The sequence below is a fragment of the Taudactylus pleione genome, unplaced genomic scaffold (genome assembly GCF_031769625.1).
Source record: "Taudactylus pleione unplaced genomic scaffold, aTauple2 ptg000329l, whole genome shotgun sequence".
Classification (NCBI taxonomy): domain Eukaryota; kingdom Metazoa; phylum Chordata; class Amphibia; order Anura; family Myobatrachidae; genus Taudactylus; species Taudactylus pleione.
Window position 1 is genome coordinate 3,275,394 of NW_028284730.1, and position 20,860 is coordinate 3,296,253.

Consider the following 20,860-nt stretch of genomic DNA (forward strand, 5'->3'; position numbering starts at 1 on the left):
GGAGCACAGAGAGCTAGCAAACAGACTAGCTGTGTAAGACGTTGCACTGGCAACCTGAAAACTCCCAGGAAACCCTTAAGTACCCAAGACTGGAGTTGGATTGGCTGTCAGAGCCCATGTGAATCATTCAGACTGGGTTGGCTCCTTCCTGACATGTGACCAAATCCAAGATGGCGACGCCCAGCACCAGGCAGTGTTTGCAAAGACTTCCAACAACAGCAGCTCCAACATGCCAGAGACCCAGCACTGCCTCTCAGGGACCTGCCCGAACACCGTGCTAACCGCCAGCAGCCTGCACCCAGAGCACCCGGATAGGTAAGTCCCGGACCCCCCGTGGTCCACCACAGCGGCCCGTGACATACGGGATGCACTTGTAAGAGTGAACAGGGATTTTCACATGCTCTTCATATCCATGTGCTCCTTTAAAGTGGGGCGGAACTGCGTTCCATCACTTCTATTTGTAGACGGAACCAGTTCCGCCTCAGCCTGGCGCTGCAGGGAGGCTCCATTGCCGGGCACATGCTGAGATTTTGTTACCAGCGGGCACCTGGCTCCCTCCCCGCAGCGCCAGCCGGAGCTCACACCTGAGCTCCGGCTCTCGGCTCCTGCAGTGCACTATGGGAGAGACGTCATGACATCTCTCCCATAGTTCCGAGGAGTGACCAGCAGGATGGACGCGGCAGTGGGGCTTAAGGAAAGTATTCTTTTAGTATGTTTAAGCGGCTTCATAATGGGGTCATAACTTCTGGGGGCATTACTATTGGGGGCACTACTATTGGGGGAATTTACTTGGGAGCACTACTACTAGGGGGCCTTACTACAGGGGTCACTACTACTGGGGGCATTACTATTGGCACTACTACAGGGGGCATTACTTCTACAGGGGGCATTACTACAGGGAGAACAACTCCTGGGGGCACTGCATTAGGGACATTACCACTGTGGGCACTGCATAAGGGGCACTACCACTACTGGGGGAACTGCATAAGGGGCACCACTAGTGGGATCACTGCATAAGGGGCACTACCACTACTGTGGGCACTGCATAAGGGGCACTACCACTGGCGTCACTGCATAAGGGACACTATCACTACTGTGGGCACTGCATAAGGGGCACGAGCACTACTGGGGGCACTGCATAAGGGGCATTACCACTACTGGGGGCACTGCATAAGGGGCACGAGCACTACTGGGGGCACTGCATAAGGGGCATTACCACTACTGGGGGCACTGCATAAGGGGCACTACCACTACTGGGGGAACTGCATAAGGGGCACTACCACTACTGGGGGAGAGTTCCACCACTTTTCGATGACCACTTTAAGCACTGGAGATAACTGTGGCCTTAACCAACCTGGCAATAGGAATAGTCCCGGGGCGAGACCTGACAAGGCTTGGTGTCTTTGACAGCAAAAAGATAAAAGGTACCTACATTTTTTAGGGGCCTGATATTTTGTTTTTGGCTTTAGTCAAGCCTCTTTTAACAGTTCCCCAAAATGCGAGAAAGCTGGCAAAATCAGACATCACCTTCTTCTTATGTTTAAATGTAGCCTCAGAAACCTTATTTTGTATCTGTGGGTCTTTGTGGAACAAAAAACAGTCCCGCACTAGAGAATGTGGAATACAATGTATGTTCAAACATATATAATTTCAAGTAATATTAATTTTAATGTTTATCATTTCAAGTGTTTTAAAGTACAAAGTTCCTATTATAAATTTTAGTTCCAACAATATGAATACTTTATCACTTGGATGGTGCCAATACCTCTATATATCACATAGACAAAAAAACAAAAGAAAAGAAAGATAGAGGCCCTCATTCAGAGCCGGACGCTATTTGCGGTCGTTCGTTTAAAAACAAGGGGTGGCTATTTAAATGATCCGTACGCACATTGCAGTGTGTTCACACCTCTAAGTCTGAACGAACGAGCAAAACATACGCTCGTTTATTTGTTAAAAACGCCCCCTGGCCGCACGCATCCTACGTCATGTCCGCTATTTATTAGATTAATCGAGTACATCGACCAGCGTATGAACTGCTCGCTATTCTTGTGGTTGGTGTTTGCTACCACAAATTTGCGTGCAGTTCTGGCTATAAAATAACCCAGTGACGTGGTCAATGACGCTGCTGTTTTAAATATACACACCCATAAAACGCCCGTTTTGACCTTTAAGCACGCCTGCGTTCGGATCTCCACTCCCCATTTTCAAGCACCTTCCCCTGTTACCACCCACATACGCCTCATTCTGTCACTCAAAATAGCAGGCACTCGCTATATAGCGTACAAAGGATTTTCGGCCGCACTGACTGGTTCGCGCATGCGTACTAAAAAGCGTACGCATGCGCAGATGTGCAAACATCGCTCGGAACGAGCGTACTGCCGCTAACGAGCGGCTCTGAATGAGGGCCAGAGTTCCTATCTTTTGGTGCACTCTAATACATTATTGTATACCACCATTTATTATAGCATAATGTATGTATTAAAATATCTAATCTTTATTAATCATTATATTAAAATATGTATACTAAGGGTACCATCTAGCAAAATATGAATAAAATCAATAACTCATAATTAAAGAAAGAATATGTAACACACATTAAGCAAAAATAACATTTGTGAATGATATCAAAAAAATACAGTGAGAATAAAAAAGTTTTCCAAAATCCCGCTGTCTAGTAATTATTATTATTTGTCTTCACCATTGATATTTTCCCTACTTAGGTAATAATAGGAGAGAAATACGTTGAATTAAATGCAACAATCTATTAATTTGTATTAATTTCCCTAATATTATACACTGTTTAAACCATCCAGTGGGATATAAGAAAATGATGTTATACTGGGATACTATTTAATCAGCTTATACTGTCACCATAAGTAAAAGAAAAGACAAATATTAAATCAGCCTATCATAGGTATATGTATTCCTCAATCTTTTACAAAGCTGCAGGGTGCTTGAAATCTCACTTTTAGTATCATAAGCTGCACTCCTGATATAGTGATGCTGTAATCCTGTCTATCATTACATGTGTTGCATTCGTGTAGTCAGAAATTTCTGATAGACATATGTTTCCCTCAGTAACATTACATATATTAATCGTACCAATGGGAAAATTCACAGAGATACATTGTCTGGGAATTGTAAGTGGAGCTCTAATTTGCGTCACAATTTTATGCTATCACGCGTGAGAATACTACAACTCTGTTTGTCATTACACGCGCACGTGTTATGTCCGTGCATTCAGTAATTACAGGCAGACAAATGTTTCCTTCAATAACATCATATATATAATTCGTTCTAATAGGGAAAATATCAATGGTGAAGACAAATAATAATAATTACTAGACAGCGGGATTTTGGAAAACTTTTTTATTCTCACTGTATTTTTTTGATATCATTCACAAATTTTATTTTTGCTTAATGTGTGTTACATATTCTTTCTTTAATTATGAGTTATTGATTTTATTCATATTTCGCTAGATGGTACCCTTAGTATACATATTTTAATATGATTAATAAAGATTATATATTTTAATACATACATTATGCTATAATAACTGGTGGTATACAATAATGTATTAGAGTGCACCAAAAGATAGGAACTCTGGGCCTGATTCAGAGCCAGACGCTATTTGCGGACGGTCGTTCAGGAAAAGGGGGTGGCTACTCAAATGAACCGTTCGCTCTTTGCGGTCTGTTCACGCCTCCATGTCTGAACGAGCGAACAAATCTTGCGGTCGTTTTTTGGATAACTACGCCCCCTGGCCGTTCGCATCCTACGTCATGTCCGCTATTTATTAGATTAATCGAGTATATCGACCAGCGTATGAACTGCTCGCTATTCTTGTGGTTGGTTTTCCCTACCACAATCTTGCGAGCAGTTCTGACTATAAAATAACTCAGTGACGTGGTCAATGACGCTGCTGTATTAATTATGCACACCCATAAAACGCCCGTTTTGACCTTTAAGCACGCCTGCGTTCTGATCTCCACTCCCTGTTTTCAAGCACCTTCCCACCCACATACGCCTCCTCCTGTCACTCAAAATAGCAGGCATTCGCTATTTAGCGAACAAACGATTTTCGGCCGCACTGACTGGTTCGCGCATGCGTATTACGATCCATACGCATGCGCAGTTGGGCAAACATCGCTCGGAACGAACGAGCGGCCGCTTACGAGCGGCTCTGAATCAGGCCCTCTCTCTGTCTTTTCTTTTGTTTTTCTGTGTATCTGTAGGTCTGACAGACTGCGTCAATTAAATTGTTGACACCCAAACTACCATGGGAATCCTTTTCACAACCTATGGTATCTTCTCAATCAAGGTCCACCTCCCCCTCCTCATGAGAGGAGCCTGCAGAGTCAGAATCACCAGAAAAACTAACTGGGGACTGTAACAGTGACTTTTTGTTTGCTGTGACCCCAGCAGAAGCCACCATCTTATTTATAGATGCAGCTATCTCAGACAGACACTTCCCAATACTACGGGCCCATATGAAGGATCAGACAGGGGCTGAGGGATCTCATAGTTTCACACTTCAAATCATTGGGTGTAAGAAAGGATACAGCCCCTATTTGATATTATTTGGTTTATAAAGATTAATGGGGGCTAATGGGGGCTTCTGTGCTGGACATAAGAGGAGGATCATTCCAGCAACAGCTATGTAGCCCGGCGAGGTCTTCCCCTGCACAAGTCTCTGCTTTCTGCCATATTCGGGGCTCACTCTCTCCACAACTTCCCACCACACCACTGCCGTTTCTGTTAGTATTTCAAGCTGTCAGTTTTGTTTTCCTTTTGGACTTGACACGTTCCTAATGGATCCGGGCAGGTGCAGGGCACGTCTTCACTTTGATGGCACCGGTGATATTCATGTGTGTGCTCCCTAACCATTGTGGTCAAGTGAACAGCAGATGACATCGTCTGCATTTACTGGTCAAAGATGTATTATATAATGGGCTCGCTTTGTTTAGCCTGTCCGCCTTTGGTGGCCGTGGTAGTTGTCAGTGGTGGCTGGGTGTGCCACTATGTGGCTCCAAAGCTCATGTCCTAGACGGTCATGCTTAGAGAATTATATTATAGATGTCCCATCAGTCGGTACACAACTTGGACTATTCTGCAAATCTTATTTAGAGATGCAGTTTACCATACTTAATGCTGTTAGCAAGCAGAATAAGCATGCGATGAGGCATAATGGCGTTTCCACGGATGACGGGGAGCAGCATAGACCAGCCCTACTATCTAATTATATGTACAATGACAGCGCACAGCTAATTGTTAGCTTTAAGCTTAGAAACTCTTTAAAAAGAAACAGAATCAGTGTTAGATTAGTCTAACAGACTATATTACACACAGTAACAGCCCATGTTACCATGAGTCAACAGTGATGACAAAGATCTGACTATAGTACCAAAGACATAAGAGAAACGCAGGCAGTAGGTGGAGCAGTGATTAATATATTTAGCACGACAGGCAGATCTCTGGTTTAATTATATATAATAAGGAATAACTTCTAGATACTGTATATTCCTCATATAAGTTACAGGATGTTACACTCTTTATCTCTACAACTCTCACAATAGCATTCATATTTCCGAATTCTGCACTTTCCTTTCGTTCACCAATGAAAAATGAGAGTTATGGTAGACTTACCTTTGTTGACTTTTTTTCTTTGAGGTCCATAGGGTGCACAGGGATACCATGGGGAAATGTGATTGGAGTGATACAGGCACCAAATAATTAAGCTTTCAGCTCCCAGGATGCCTCAGGTCCTCCTCCACATATACCCTGCCCCTGGCCACAGGCATTCAGTGATTTGTACACAAGCCCAAGGTAGTAGAAGGAAAGAGGAGAAGGAAGGACAATGTACAAAAAAAACACTATCACAAAAGAAGAGGGAATCGGTGACCGAAAAAAAAATTACCCAAAGCAGCCAGGTGCGTCAGGGTGGGTGCCCTGTGGACCTCGAAGAAAAAGAGTTAACAAAAGGTAAGTCTATCATAACTCTTATTTTCTTTTTCAGGGTCCATTGGGACACCATGGGGATGTCCTAAAGCAGTTCCCCTAAGGGTGGGGACACTGCCGAGCAGAAAGGAGAATCCGCCGCCCAAAGAAAGCATCCTGAGAGGCAAAAGTGCAAAGGTGTAGAACCTAAGAAAGGCGTGGACAGAAGACCATGCGGCCGCTTTGCACAATTGTTCAGGAGAGCACCACGTTGAAACGCACACAATAGTCCCACAGGCCGAGTAGAATGGGCTGTCGCTATGTTTGGAACAGGGAGATCAGCTTGCTTGTAAGCTTGAGAGATAGTCATTCACAGCCATCTAGTCAAGAAGCTGGCCAGCCTCGTTTGTGAAAACCCTACAACACAAAAAGAGCGCCTAATTTTCTAAAAGAGTTTGTACGATCCACATAGATACGGAGAGCACGAACCACATCCAGGGAGGCTTCACCTACAGAAAGGTCTGAAGAAGCTGGAACCACAATCTCTAAATTCCCATGAAAAACTAGACACCACCTTAGGAAGATAACCCGCCCGTGTACGGAGGACAGCTCTATTCTGGTGAAAAATCAAAAAGGGGGAGCGATAAGAGAGAGCTACCAAATCAGAGACTCTGAAGGCAGAGGAGATAGCAAGGAGAAAAAGTGTTTTCGCTGTCGACTACTTCAAATCTACTGATTCCAGAGGTTCAAATGGGGGAGCCTGTAGCCCCTTGAGAACCAAAGACAAATCCCACGGTGCCACCGGTGGGACAAAGGGTGGCTGAACTCAGAGAACACCCTGAAAAAACGCTAAACATCCGGCAGAGAAGCGATCTTTTGCTGGAACCAAACTGACAGCGCAGAAACCTGTACTCTCAAGGTGGCCAGGCGGAGACCGAGGTCTAACCCAGCCTGAAGAATAGCAAGTACCCAGCAAACCCTAAAAACCTTAGGGTCATACTTTCTGTGGGAACACCACTGACCAAATTAGTGCCAAACTCTGTAATAGATGTGGGCAGAGGAAGGCTTTCATGCCCTAAGCATTCTCTGAATCACAGAGCTTGGAGAAACCTTTGGCTCTTAAGATGGAAGACTCAAGAGCCACGCCGTCAAAGACAGACGAAGTAAGCCCGGATGCAGGCAGGGACCCTGCGTCAACAGGTCTGGCTATAGAGGGAGAGGAAACGGAGTGTCTATGGATAGATTCCGTATGTCAGTGAGCCAATGGCTCCTGGGCCAAGCAGGAGCTACTACTGTGCCGCCCTCCTGCTCGAATTTCCTGAGGATCCTCGGGAGGAAGGAAATCGTAGGAAAGAGGTACGCCAGCTTGAAGTCCCACCTCACTGCCACTGCATCAACGAAGGTGGCTGAGGGATCTATGGTCCTGGACCCGTACCTGAGGACCTTGTGGTTGTGACGTGAGGCCATGAGGTCTACGTCTGGTAGGCCCCATTTGTTCACTAAGGGGCATATTTTAGCTGCGAAAAGTAGGCTAAGTTTCACCTACCGGACTTTCCGCCTACATCGTGTGTTTTTGGAGAAAAGACTTCTCGTGCGCACGGCTGCTTTTCGCCCTATTAAATTCCAAAGAACGCGAAAACGGGACCCGGCGAAACTCAAACAGGCGAAAAGTGCTGTCAGATTTGGGGAAATCAGCCTGACACCCCCCAAAAGATGCACTAACATTGGGGATCACTAAGGATACCCCCGAATAGCCCTGCTGAAGGTATTTGGGGTACTTAAATGCTCTCAATAGCTGCTAATTAGCGTCTTTGCAGAAGTGGTGAAGAATAGCATTTAGCAGGTTTTTTGCAGAAAATAACTAGTCCCAGCAAATTTGGGATACATGAAAATGAGTGCCAGCATATTTTAAAGTTGCTAAAGTTAAGTTTTAAAAAACAATAGAAATCCACCTGCCGCAACCACCTGCAAACTTAAAACACCTGGGGAATACTTGGGGACCCCCCTGGAGTCTATTTCGCTAGTTTTTTAGTTTGTCTCCCAACTTTGTTTTTTTTCACACCCAAAATGAAAGTACTTTTATGGGGTGTTCTTAAGTTTTTTTTTAACTTTTTTTTGACACAGTTTACCTTTGGAGAGTTGTCCCAAGGGCGCAGGGTGGTTCCCGCAAGTTTGCACCCCAAAACCCCAATTATACACTTTTTTTCACTTAGTTTCATAAGCAAATCTTTTTCGCCTATACCAATGAATTGACTTTGCGCAAAGGCGAAAAGTCATTGGAATTGAATACGGAGATAAGTTTTCGCCTGGCGAAATGACGTCACCAGCAAAACCTTTCGCGGAATACGGTTTATCGGAGTTAATTGAATATGCCCCAAAGAGTTGAAAAAACCCCGGGTGGAAAGCCCACTCTCTGGCGTGTATGTCCTGACAACTTAGGAAGTCCGCTTCTCAGTTGAGGACTCCAGGGATGAACCGAGATGGCTGTTTGCCACTTCCCTCATGGCTGCCTGACTTCACGTGCCTCCCTGATAATTGAGATAGACTACTGTGGTCGCGTTGTCGGACTGGATCTGGATCGACCTGCCTTGGAATAGGCCATGTGCCAGGATGAGCGCTTTGTATACTGCACGCAGCTCCAGGATATTTATTGGCAGGTGACTTTCCTGATTTGTCCATCTTCCCTGAAAGGTATGATGACCTGTCAATGACCCCCATCCGCAAAGATTGGCATCTGTGGTGAGGAGCACACAATTTGGAATCCAGAATGGGCGACCCTTGTCCAGATGAGCCTTTTGTAACTACCACGAGAGAGCCGAACCTCCGGAGTGAGAAGAATCCTCTGGGACCGTATTAGAGGATACTGCCCGTTCCACCGGGAGAGAATCAATTGTTGCAAAAGCCTGGAGTGGAACTGCTTATATTCCACTATGGTGAAGGTGGACACCATTAACCCCAGGACCTGCATCACTGATAGAATGGATACCCTTCACTTGCGAAGCAATTTGCGCACGCACAATATTAGGGCCGAAATCTTGTCCCCTGGCAGAAACACTCTTTGTGTCTGAGGACCCAGAAGTGCCCCCAGATGTACCATTCGTGGTATTGGAGAAAGGGAGAATTTCTTCCAATTGATGATCCAGCCGTGCGTCTGTAGGCAGGCAATGGTCAGTTGGAAATGGTGTTGTAAAACAGCTGGAGACTGTGCCAATATCAGGAGGTCGTATGGAAAGTTTGGCAGTATTCTGACTCCTTGACGCCTGAGGTAGGCCGTCATAACCGCCATTATTTTGGTGAAAACCCGAGGGGCCGTTGATAGACCAAAGGGCAGTGCCTGAAATTGGCAATGTTGCAGAACAGAAGACCGTAGAAATTGTTGGTGGGATGGCATAATAGGCACAGGCAGATACGCATCCTGAATTTCCAGGGAAGCCATAAAATCCCCAGGTTCCATCGCCAAAATAATTGACTGAAGAGTCTCCATACGGAACTTGGGTACACGGATAAACTTGATGAGGGTTTTCAGATTTAGAATAGGGCGATGAGACCTATTTGGTTTCTGAACCAAAAACAGATTGGAATAATAATCCCTTCCTTGTTGAACCACAGGAACCGGAATTATCAACCCTGCCCGCAGCAGGGAGTAAATAGCCTCCTGGATGTCCAAGGCCTGGCATACCACTGAGAGACCACTTCTCGGACCCAGGCGTCTGTTGTTGTTTGAAGCCAGTAGTACGCAAAATGAAGAAGTCGGCCGCCCACCCTGGGATCCCCCAGGAGGCCCGTCCCGTCAGGTGGAGGGTTTGTCGTCCGGCTTGGAAGCTGGACGTCTGGCCGGCCAGGACCTCTTAGGTTGCTGCTTGGTGGTCCTGCGAGAACTAGACGGTCTGGAGAAAGGCTGTTCTTTTGCTCTTCCCTGATGACGAAAGGACCAAAAAGAAGACTGCCTAGGCTTTGATGTAGCTGTTGATGGCAGACCTGCAGATTTTGAGGCTGCCAGGGTAGCCACTATCTTATACAATTCTGCTCCAAAAAGTATGTTTCCATAAAAAAGGCAGGGATTCCAGAGCCTTCTTGGATCCCGCATCTGCTTTCCAGGACCTTAACCAAAGAGCTCTGCGAGCAACAACTGAAGCTGCCGATGCTTTAGAAGCCAGGAGTCCAGCATCTATTGCAGCTTCTCCCAAATAGGAGGCTGCTTCCCGAATGTGGGAGATATATGCCAGCTGTTCTCGTGTAGCATTTGGTAGAGTATCTTCCAATGCCCCCGTCCATTCTTCAACAGCCTTGGATACCAGGCCGCAGCCATAGCCGGCCGAGTAACAGTTCCAGACAATGAAAACACTGATAAAAGACATGATTCAAGTTTTCTATCTGTAGAGAAGATGCGGACGGTATAGGCAATGTAGCACTCCTGACTAAATGCATCACATGGGCATCCACAGTAGGAGGGATTCCCACTTAGTACATTCAGTAGCTGGGAAAGCGTATAAATGTGCTAATCTTTTTGGAACATGGAACCATTTATCCAGAGTACTCCATGCTTCTCCCATAAGTTCAGTGAGCTGATCAGACTTCTATATTTAAATTGATTTGACCGCCCTCACCAAAGAAGGGACAGCCACTGTAGACGGATGGCCCTCCTCTCCTTAGATAGATCCTGGGAAGAACCCGGCGCATCATCGGACTCCTCCGATGATGCGTCTGAATCTACATGCTGGGCAGACTGACAAAATAATATCGTTCACTTAGGTGCTTTAATGGCTACCGGGCATAAACATCCATCCAGGAAGGATGTATAGGGGGGGAGCAAACATAGCAGCCTGATAATTTAGCTTACAAGTAGATATTACTGTTATTTTATTATTATTTTATGCTAAACTGCTGTGGGTATCCCATCATGGGAGGCAGCGTGGGAGCAGCCAAACGGTCCACTAGCTGCATCATAACCTGAGACAAGGAGGACACCCAAGATGGCTCCTGTACAGGGGCTGGTAGACTGGACTGGTGAGGTGGTTCTTTATAACAAATAGCACACAAAACATCCTGTATAAAGTCCTGAGGGGACAAGCCCGCCAAATAACTTTTACATGAAACCAGTACCGGGGCCTCAGTTTTCGGTTTCCCCTTATTCTTAGACATAATAAGTGCAAATGTGACTGCCTTCACAAGCAACAAATAAATTTGAAGTACAATTTGAGAAAAAAAAAATATTTCCCTCACACCTGTAGCAAAAGGGTTGAGGAGAAATAGTAGTGATAGTTATACCTGACAGTACAGAAAATAAAAGGTAGTAACAACACAGCAGAGCTAGCAATAGTCATATAAAAATGCATATATAATATACTTGCAATGGGCCCTGAATAAACTACTCAAAACACAGAGTTTGACTAGACCCAAAAACCTCCTGAGACCAGCAGCTACAGCAGAGAACTGACAGTGGTCGCTGGGCATCTCATATAAAGAGGAGGGTAGGAGGAGCAACCCAGATGTGGGAAAACCTCAGCTGGATCGGCATCTGGGCTGGGGGAGGGGCTGCCGGGAAGAGCTTACCTAACCTATGCTGTATTAACCCTCGGGTGCGCTGGCCTTATAACATGGCCGCCGCCACTGTCCCTGACGCCAGATTGACTTGCCCTGATGGACTAGTGGGGGAGTGGACGCAGTCGTCGCCCCACTACAGCAACCCCTGGCAGGTCCCCAAACGACAGAGGTATGTACTGCTACGTGGTTCCCCACGAGGGGGGGGAACCACCTTACCTGCGTCCCTGTGCTTCCGGCTGCAGTCCCGGGTCCCAGCATCGCTGCTAGCCAAGCTCCGCTGGTGCAAGCCGAAAATCACCAGTCCGGTTACTGGAAATGCGGCGCCGGCGGGGATAAGTGGAGCAGCAGCACAGGCATCCTTTAGGACGCCTAGTGCTACTTGCTCTGGAGTAAAAATAAATCAAATAAAACAGAAAATAAAAAGCTTAGGACTGCCTGAGAGTTCCCCCTGTTACAAAGGTGCGTCTGAATACTGCCGCACCAAACGAAAAACTGAATGCCTGTGGCGGGGTATATGTGGAGGAGGACCTGAGGAATCCTGGGAGCTGAAAGCTTAACTATTTGGTGCCTGGATCACTCCAACCACATTTACCCATGGTATCCCTGTGGACCCTGAAGAAGAAACTGTTTAAGTCCTTTAGGCACCGGTAATTATACATGATTACCAATAAATGAAGTAAAATAAAAATCTATTTATTAAGCCTGTAACAAAGGAGATATCTGCAATATCTTCTGCTTTAGCACTGGAGCACACCACAGTCCCCATACAATGTATGGAGATGTTGCATTTGTGCTATTTATCAAGCTCTGAGAACTGCTTTACTTGGGTAGCTTGTTCCTAATGAAAGAACTCACGAAGTGCAAAGAGGGATCCATTTAGACCTGACTGAGGGCCTGATTCAGAGGCGGTCGCAAAAAGCGAGCGCTCGCTCTGAATCAGGGCGGCCGCTGTTTTCTTTAGTTGCGGCCTCCTGGCCGCTCGCATAGCTGTGGGTGACCACCCACAGCTATTGCGAGCGGCCAGGATGATGGTTGCGATGGTCAAGACCATCGGGCTTGTGACGAGACCCTTGTGGGAGGGTCTCGTGGCCACAAGCCCCAGAGAGCTTCTGGCTCTAATAAAGCCAGAAGCTCTCTCACTGACATCACTGGTGATGTCAGTGGGGCCGCCCACAAACGGCAGGCGTTCGCTTCCGTTTGTGAAACCACCCCCCGGCCACGCCTACAAAACGGGGCGAGCTGTCCATCGACATCGACAGCCGCCCCTTTTGTAGTGAGCCATGGAGGGAGTGCTTTTTGCGCTCGCTCCAGGGCTCACGCATGCCGCGCGTGCCCACTGGGCCACCATCGACCCGCTTGCGAGCGGGTCTGAATCAGGCCCTGAGTGCACAAACATGGATGTGCAGCAAACATGCCAGGACAGAACCCAGTTCTGAATGTTTTCACCGCTGCTATTAGCAGTGAAAGTATAGGATTTAGGGGCCCATTTATCAACAAGTTTTAAAACTTGTTGCGTATGACAAATGGAGCTCCAGCCAATCAGCTCCTGTCATTTTTCAAACAGATGACAGTTGGGAGCTGATTGGCTGGATCATCATTATCATACGCAACGACTCGTTGCATATGAGAATGAGCATATGAGAAAACTCATTGATAAATGGGCCCCTAAACCCGCGTACACACTAGACGATATGCGCCATGAGCGATATCGTTAAGTATTTGCCGGGCTTAATGTCGTTAACGTCATTGAGCCTATACACTGAATTATATTGTTAATGATATCGTTCAGTGACATCACCAGCAGCATCCCTGATATCGTCAGGTTGGCCTGCTTGTTCAGATGATTAAAGATATCGTTAACGATCCGCTGGAGCACGCATCGTTAGCGATATCTTGCCTACACACTTGCCGATATTATGAACGATAACAATATTGCAGCATTAGTCTTTACCAGAGAGGTCTTTATCAGAGCAGTTGTCCCGGCTAGATGGCAATAATAAATGTCTCTGAAAACTATTCCAGAATAACAGCGATAATGAAGGGATTTATCTCAATTTTGATTAATAGCACCCCTACCTCACTACGCTCACTTACATAGGTTTCTCTCTACAGGAATCTTATCATTGCTCCAACAACATTACACACATTCATATTATGGTAAAGGCACTCTTCCTTCATGGCGGTGCCTCGTCCACAAAGCCCAAACATCTGGAAACTAGCACCGTTCCCACTCATGTACCTCTTCCCTCATACCCCAATAAAATAAACAGCTCGGTCCTGTATATAATGTGACATTACCCCTTTACGCAGTCCCATAACACAACATAATCTTATTCACTTGCTGATCGTTGTTAAGTAAAGATGATATTTTAAATCCAACAAACTCACCGCCCAATACACCCCCTATAGGATAATCCTGCAAATATTACTATTGCATTTAAAATACATAATTAAAAGTGTAACCGTCATTTTAAACATGGTCCAAATTTAACAATTACAACCATTTAACTACTTTAATAATAATAATTATATTATATTAGGATATTATATATTAGGTCACATTACTTGGAGCCGGAAGCTGAGCCGTCGGTGTCCTTTCTGCTGGCCTCTGTTCCTTCTGCTTTCTGCGCTGGATCCAGAACCTCTGGCTGACGTTCTGGCTTTTCCTGCTCTACAGATACCTCCTCTGCGGGTGTCTCTATGATCACTTCTTCTGCCACTGCTGCACTGTCACTCTCCGGCACCTTCCCCTCCTCCCGCGTCCTCAGTTTCTTCTGCAAGTCCTGCACTCGCCGCTCGTGGTCCTGCAGGGCCAACCGCTCGACCGCCTTGAAGGTCTGAGAAAGGGTCATTGTGATTATACATCCAGTACTACCAGGATTGTGCAAACAGCACTGCACATCGTAATGGCCAACTACTCACCTGTAGCACCATATTCTGTGCAGTACCAGGGGGGAACCCTAGACGGTCCTGGGGGTTCAGCAGCAACCGATAAAAGTCTGTCTTACGGTACAAGAACCCAAAGTAAATGCTTAAGAAGTCTTGTATGTTCCCCACATGTTGCAGGATTCCCAACAGAGCATGATCATAACGGTCTGATAGTTCTGGCTCCATCCCTGCACCCTGCAGGCAAACACAACATGGAGATCACTGTATAGTTCTACCAGAGAGACAGTGCAAATGCAGAGAATGTATTGATTTATACGTGTACAGTCATGTGACAAAGAAAGTACACCCTCTTTCTAATCTGTGCTTTTACATATCATCTAATCCTCACCAAGTCATAAACTCAGATAAATCTAATTGCATGCAACATTGTTTATTCAACAAATATTAAGCCAACATAAAATAGTGCACCCAATAAATTATTCAGCAAATTGTTGACGTACATTTAGGAGAAACAATGTGAAGTAATAGATTTATGTTTCTGAGTCTCTTACATCATATTAGAATAGGCTTGCCATATCATCTTTTTAATTTGGCATACGTATGACTGAAATTCAGTGGCTGGCTGACTGCAAGTCTCCATTTCACCTGGTTTTAATCAGTCACTGAACCTGTGTGATTCACATGTGTCCCGGATAGGGATAATATGGCAAGCCTATGACCCATATTCAATTAGAAGCGAAAAGTCCGTTGTCGGACTTTTCGACGTCATCGCTGGTTTTGGGTGCGAAAAAGTATTGCGCTCGTCGCCGCTTATTCCCATATTCAATTCCAAAGCGGGAAAACGGGACCTAGCGAAATTGAAATCGACGAAAAGTTCTGTCAGTTTTGGGGAAATCAGCCTGACACCCCCCAAAAGATGCACTGACATGGGGGATCACTATGGGTACCCCCGAATAGCCTTGCTAAAGGTATGTGGGTTCTGTAAATGGTCTCAATAGGTGCTATATAGCGTCTTTGGTAAAGTGGTGAAGAATAGCATTTAGCAACTTTTTTTGGAAAAATGTGTCCCATCAAATTTGGGGTACTAGCATATTTTAAAGTAGCTAATATGAAACGAGAAAAATCCACCTGCCACAACTACCTGCAATTAGAAAAACACCTGGGGCATACTTGGGGACCCCACCTGAGTCTATTTCGCTAGTTTAGAAGTTTGTCCCCCACCTTTGTTTTTTTTCGCCCCCAAAACGAAAGTAGTTTTTTGGAGTGTCCTAAGGTACTTTTTTTTTTTTTTTTAACACAGATTACCTTTAGGGGACTGTCCAAGGGGTGTAGGGTAGTTTTTGGAAGTCTGCACCCAAAACCCCAATTCTGCACTTTTTCTCGCCATGCACAGATGGTATAATCAAATTGACTGAGGTACTAATTAAGTCACCTGTACTTAAATATGGAAATCCTTAAAACCTGGACTGTTAGGCCGGGTACACATCAGAACGACATATATCCCAGTCGACCCGACGACCGATGGAAGGATATATTGGGCGGCTGTACACACTACATGATCTGGTGTACAACCGTGCGACATATCCTTCCGTCCCGCATTCACATGCATGCCGTTGTCCTATCTGACATGCAGCACATCAGAAAAGACGACGTGGCTGACGACTCACGTGATCTCGCGACTGAGGGTACACACTGTGCGATATGGATGATATATATCGTTCCGATCTGCGTCAGAACGATATATCTGCCAATATATATGGCCTTGCTCCTGACAAAGGTGTGTGAACACACGGAAATGCGTTGAGATTACTCTACAATCCTAAGCCAACGGGGAAACAGCCACCCACAGTACGGAGCCGCTACACTCCTTGCCCGGCCGTCAGCAAAGAATCCACTTTCCCTTCTTTACAGAAGCCAGCGGCACGCTAGCAGCACAGCCAAACAGCGCTCCAAACCCAGGAGCCTACCCAGCAAGTTGTCATCACATCCGCCAACGTAAGATCTAATTGTGACTGTGTTCACTACAGACGCGGCAGCCCCACAGGTGTGCAAGCGGGCTAACATCATACCAGCAGTAAAGACCAGCTGTCTAACCTGCAGTTTACCCGCTCCTGAGGGACACTCCTGGAATCGAGCACTACCCAGGTGTGGCGGCCTGGTGACCAAGGGAGTGAGCTAAATACTGATTTTACATTATATGCCATTGCCAGTGAGACCAACAGTTGCTGCACATTTCTTTGGTTCTATAATAGACAATGGGCCTGATTCAGAGTTGGGAATAGAGAGCGATCTCTCTCAACTGATCATCTTGGTGAAACCATGCTGCACTGCAGGTTTAAGGATGCAGGTGCGGCTACAGCCCACACATTTCACAAAGACCGAAAAAAAAGAACAATATTTTAATTGTTTGTGTAGAACACTTTGAGGTGTCACCACCCTTTAACAGACAGACGCACGCTTGTCGCTGCTGCTTTAAGGATGCAGGTGCGGCTACAGCCCACACAATTCACATAGACAGAAAAAAGAAGAATATTTTTATTGTTTGTGTAGCACACTTTGAGGGTGTCACCACCCTTTAACAGACAGACGCACGCTTGTCGCTGCTGCTTTAAGGATGCAGGTGCGGCTACAGCCCACACAATTCACATAGACAGAAAAAAGAAGAAGAATATTTTTATTGTTTGTGTAGCACACTTTGAGGGTGTCACCACCCTTTAACAGACAGACGCACGCTTGTCGCTGCTGCTTTAAGGATGCAGGTGCGGCTACAGCCCACACATTTCACAAAGACCCAAAAAAAAAGAACAATATTTTAATTGTTTGTGTAGCACACTTTGAGGGTGTCACTACCCTTTAACAGACAGACGCACGCTTGTCGCTGCTGCTTTAAGGATGCAGGTGCGGCTACAGCCCACACAATTCACAAAGACCGAAAAAAAAAGAACAATATTTTAATTGTTTGTGTAGAACACTTTGAGGGTGTCACCACCCTTTAACAGACAGACGCACGCTTGTCGCTGCTGCTTTGAGGATGCAAGTGCGGCTACATCGCACACAAGTCACAAACACATTAAAAAAATAGTTTTTTATTTTTTGGAGCACTTTGAGAGTTACTCCACCCTTTAACAGACAGACGCACGCTTGTCGCTGCTGCTTTAAGGATGCAGGTGCGGCTACAGCCCACACATTTCACAAAGACCGAAAAAAAAAGAACAATATTTTAATTGTTTGTGTAGCACACTTTGAGGGTGTCACCACCCTTTAACAGACAGACGCACGCTTGTCGCTGCTGCTTTGAGGATGCAGGTGGAATCTAGACGGGATTTGGAACCGAGGACACACTACCTCCATCAATTGTCTAAATCCCACTGCACTAATGTCGGATACCGGACGCACGTCTAACACCAACATAGCAGTCAGATTTAGATTTGGGAGGGAGGTGTCCAAACTGACATCTAAATTGTAGAGTAATAATAAAGCTGTGCAGTATTTGTGGGCCACATGTAAAAGCAACCAGTATTTACCCTACATGCAAACATTTTTTTTATGTATGTACACCCCTTGCATTGCAACATGGTTTGTCCAGGTACACAGTTAAGTGCTGTCTCTCTCTCTATTCCCAACTCTGAATCAGGCCCTCTGTGCGGACTCAATAGCTTGGGACAAATAATCACATTTTTGGAAGCTATGCCAATTATCCAAAATATCTGGAATAGTAACAACTAATACCCCTTGTCCACCTAAATTCCGGGTCTGACCCGGAGTTGGAACAAAGTTCCTATCCGGATCAGACCCGGAATTTTGCGGGTGCCGACTCGGGATATTCCCGAGTCAGCGCCGCTCACACCGCAGTCGGGTCTGCATAGACCCGGCTTTTGCGGAGTGAAAGTGGTCGCTTGGAGATTACGTCATCTCCAAGCACCACTGAAGCCTGACCAATCGGCCGGCTAGCAGCGCACTCCAGGTCATCGTGACCCGGAATGCGCTGTTCTCATAGCAGGGTTTCACGGGCTACGCCCGTGTTAAACCCTGCTAGTTACCTGGGTTGGATTGCCGGGTCACTCGACCCGGCGATCCAACCCTCTGCCCTTTTACACCAGGGAGCTGCCCGGGTTAACCCTTCAAAAACCCAGGTTTTAGCTCCGGTGTAAAAGGGGTATAAGTTATGTATACCATAATTTGTGGATACACACGGCAAATAATACCATCACACTGCATTTACAAACTCACAAAGGTTTTTCTGACAGGTGTGAGACGTGGAGTGCAAGCTTATAATACACACTGGAATTGGCTCACACATCCAGTCTAGTATAAAGTGCACTTTCCTGTCCATACAGGCTTTTTATTGGTTACAGAGATCTCTGTTTACATTAAGGACTTAAGTTTCAATGTACAAATATATCTTATGCTGTGTCTCCATGTCAAATATATATTTGTTATGTCTTTTTTTTAGAAATAAAATAATCTGTTTTTATTCACTTCTGTGGAACTGATAGTGTTGTTGAAAGCGTAGCCAACTGTCGTATTTACAATATATATCGCCTGATGTATAGCTGGCCTTAGGGTGCCCTGAGGACTGAGTTTGGGAACCACTGCATTAGGGTCAGTGGATGCATAATCCAACTTTAAGTTGCCTTCTTTATATAGAAACAGGGTGAACTTTCATACATCTGTCATTTTTTTGGGTGACTAAATGAAATCTGTTATGGATTATTTGTTAAATACATTTATGAAACTGTAGTACTGGGTGGACACTAGAGGATTATTAATTATTTCCTGATCGGTCAAAAGACAGTTTTGAAAGAGGGCGTACTTTGTATTTCACATGACTGCATATGTGTATGAATTCTTATTGGACATACAGTAGCATTGATACCTTACAGTAGGTCCAACACGTTTATCAAGATGCTGACTACCTGAGCTTATCCTGGAAAGTTATGACCACACCATTGTAAGGTGGTACCTTATACTGGACCAATCAAGTGTAGAGGTGCTGTGATACGTGTTATAGAAAATGTCTAAATTTTTATTCAATTCAATGTGATGTTGAATAACTCTGGGAATGAGTTCTGGGAAGCCATTCAATTGTCCCCACTGTGTCCTGCACTAAAGTCGGGAGATGCAGATTACGGCGCCTAATGCTGGGTGTTTCGTTGTGGTAACCTGTATTCTACGACTTAAGTGCCGGCAGCGATGCTGTTAGCAAACGCGCTAAGCTCGAAACCAGCATCACGGCACAAAATGATAGAATATTCAATATAAGTTTTTAACATAAGAAGAGTATATTCATGCTACAGGGGGTGCTGCTTCGGCGCATCCCCCCTCCACCGGCTCATGGACTACACCCTACCCTCCAGCATGACATGCCTGGTGTTTCTCCTACAGCCACATTGTTTTCACGCAAAATGTATATTTTCAATATTAGAAAATATAGAATGTTGCCTTCAGCACATGGAATAAGTAATTATGTGCTGCTAAACGTTCGTATTTCACCCCTGGACGTTACGGTCAGTATCATGCGTGAGGTAGCCTAAAAGTAAAGCTGGGTACACACCTGAAAAATAAGGGGAGCAACCCACGATTTATTTTTTGATAACTGTTGAAAGAATCCAGTGTACGTCCGATTTCCTATACACATACAGGCCTGTAAGTGTATGAAAATAACAACAAGAAACAAATTCACTACTCGCAAATCGCACCTAATCGGACTGACCCTCAAGAGTACAATATATAAATAATCTTAGTAGGCTGCTGTAAGTGCATGAAAATAAAGAACAGGTAGATGGCATTCGCCATTGAGGTTAGCATCATAAACTATTCCAAAAGTGTGTCTGCCACATCATGATCTAGTGGTGCTTATATTGTAGGGTGCAAAGTCGACGGCCAATGCTGAGTCTTATAGGGGTATTCAATATGGGAGCGAAAACATAGTTTTTGTGTTAATATCGCACCTATGACGTCATTATCGCAGGTTTTAGTTTTACACTGTATTCAATTTCAAAGACTTTTCGCAGGTTCGAAAAGTCTTTGAAAAAAAACGGGGATAACTTTTCACCACTGAATAGGTGGAGAAAAAAAGTGCAGAATTGGGGTTTAGGGGTGCAGGCTTAAAAAAAATAGCCTGCACCCCTGGGAATGACATTTAAAAGATAACCGTGTCAAAAAAAGTTAAAAAAAAAAAAAAATAGGGACACCCCAAAAAATTATTTTAAAAATTGGGGTGAAAAACAAAAAATGGGAAAAAATTGTTTAACAATAGGGAAATAGGTTCAGGGCTATTCTGCAAGTATGCGGCACGTGTTTTCTAGAATAGAATTATAGCGGCAGGTGCACAAATGCAGAATTTTTAAAAACTTACTTTAGGGACATCAAAATATGCTAGTACCCATTTTCATGTACCCCAAATTTGATGGGACCACTTAAAAAAACAAAAAAAATAACCTAAGTGCTCTTCTGCATCACTTCTTCAATGTCAGGAAAAAAACA

General features: G+C 45.1%; 1 protein-coding gene across 1 annotated transcript in view; it reads right to left on the minus strand.

Moving 5' to 3' along the window:
* Positions 1–20,007, minus strand: part of NUDCD3 (NudC domain containing 3) — a 36,528-nt gene extending 16,521 nt beyond the window's left edge. The window contains exons 1-3 of the mRNA XM_088443330.1: positions 19,929–20,007; positions 14,408–14,608; positions 14,051–14,322 (exon numbers count right to left, since the gene is read on the minus strand). Of these exons, the coding sequence (XP_088299456.1) occupies positions 14,051–14,322; positions 14,408–14,599 (464 nt within the window). The 5' untranslated portion in view covers positions 14,600–14,608; positions 19,929–20,007. The remainder of the gene's footprint in view (positions 1–14,050; positions 14,323–14,407; positions 14,609–19,928) is intronic.
* Positions 20,008–20,860: the final 853 nt, after the last annotated feature.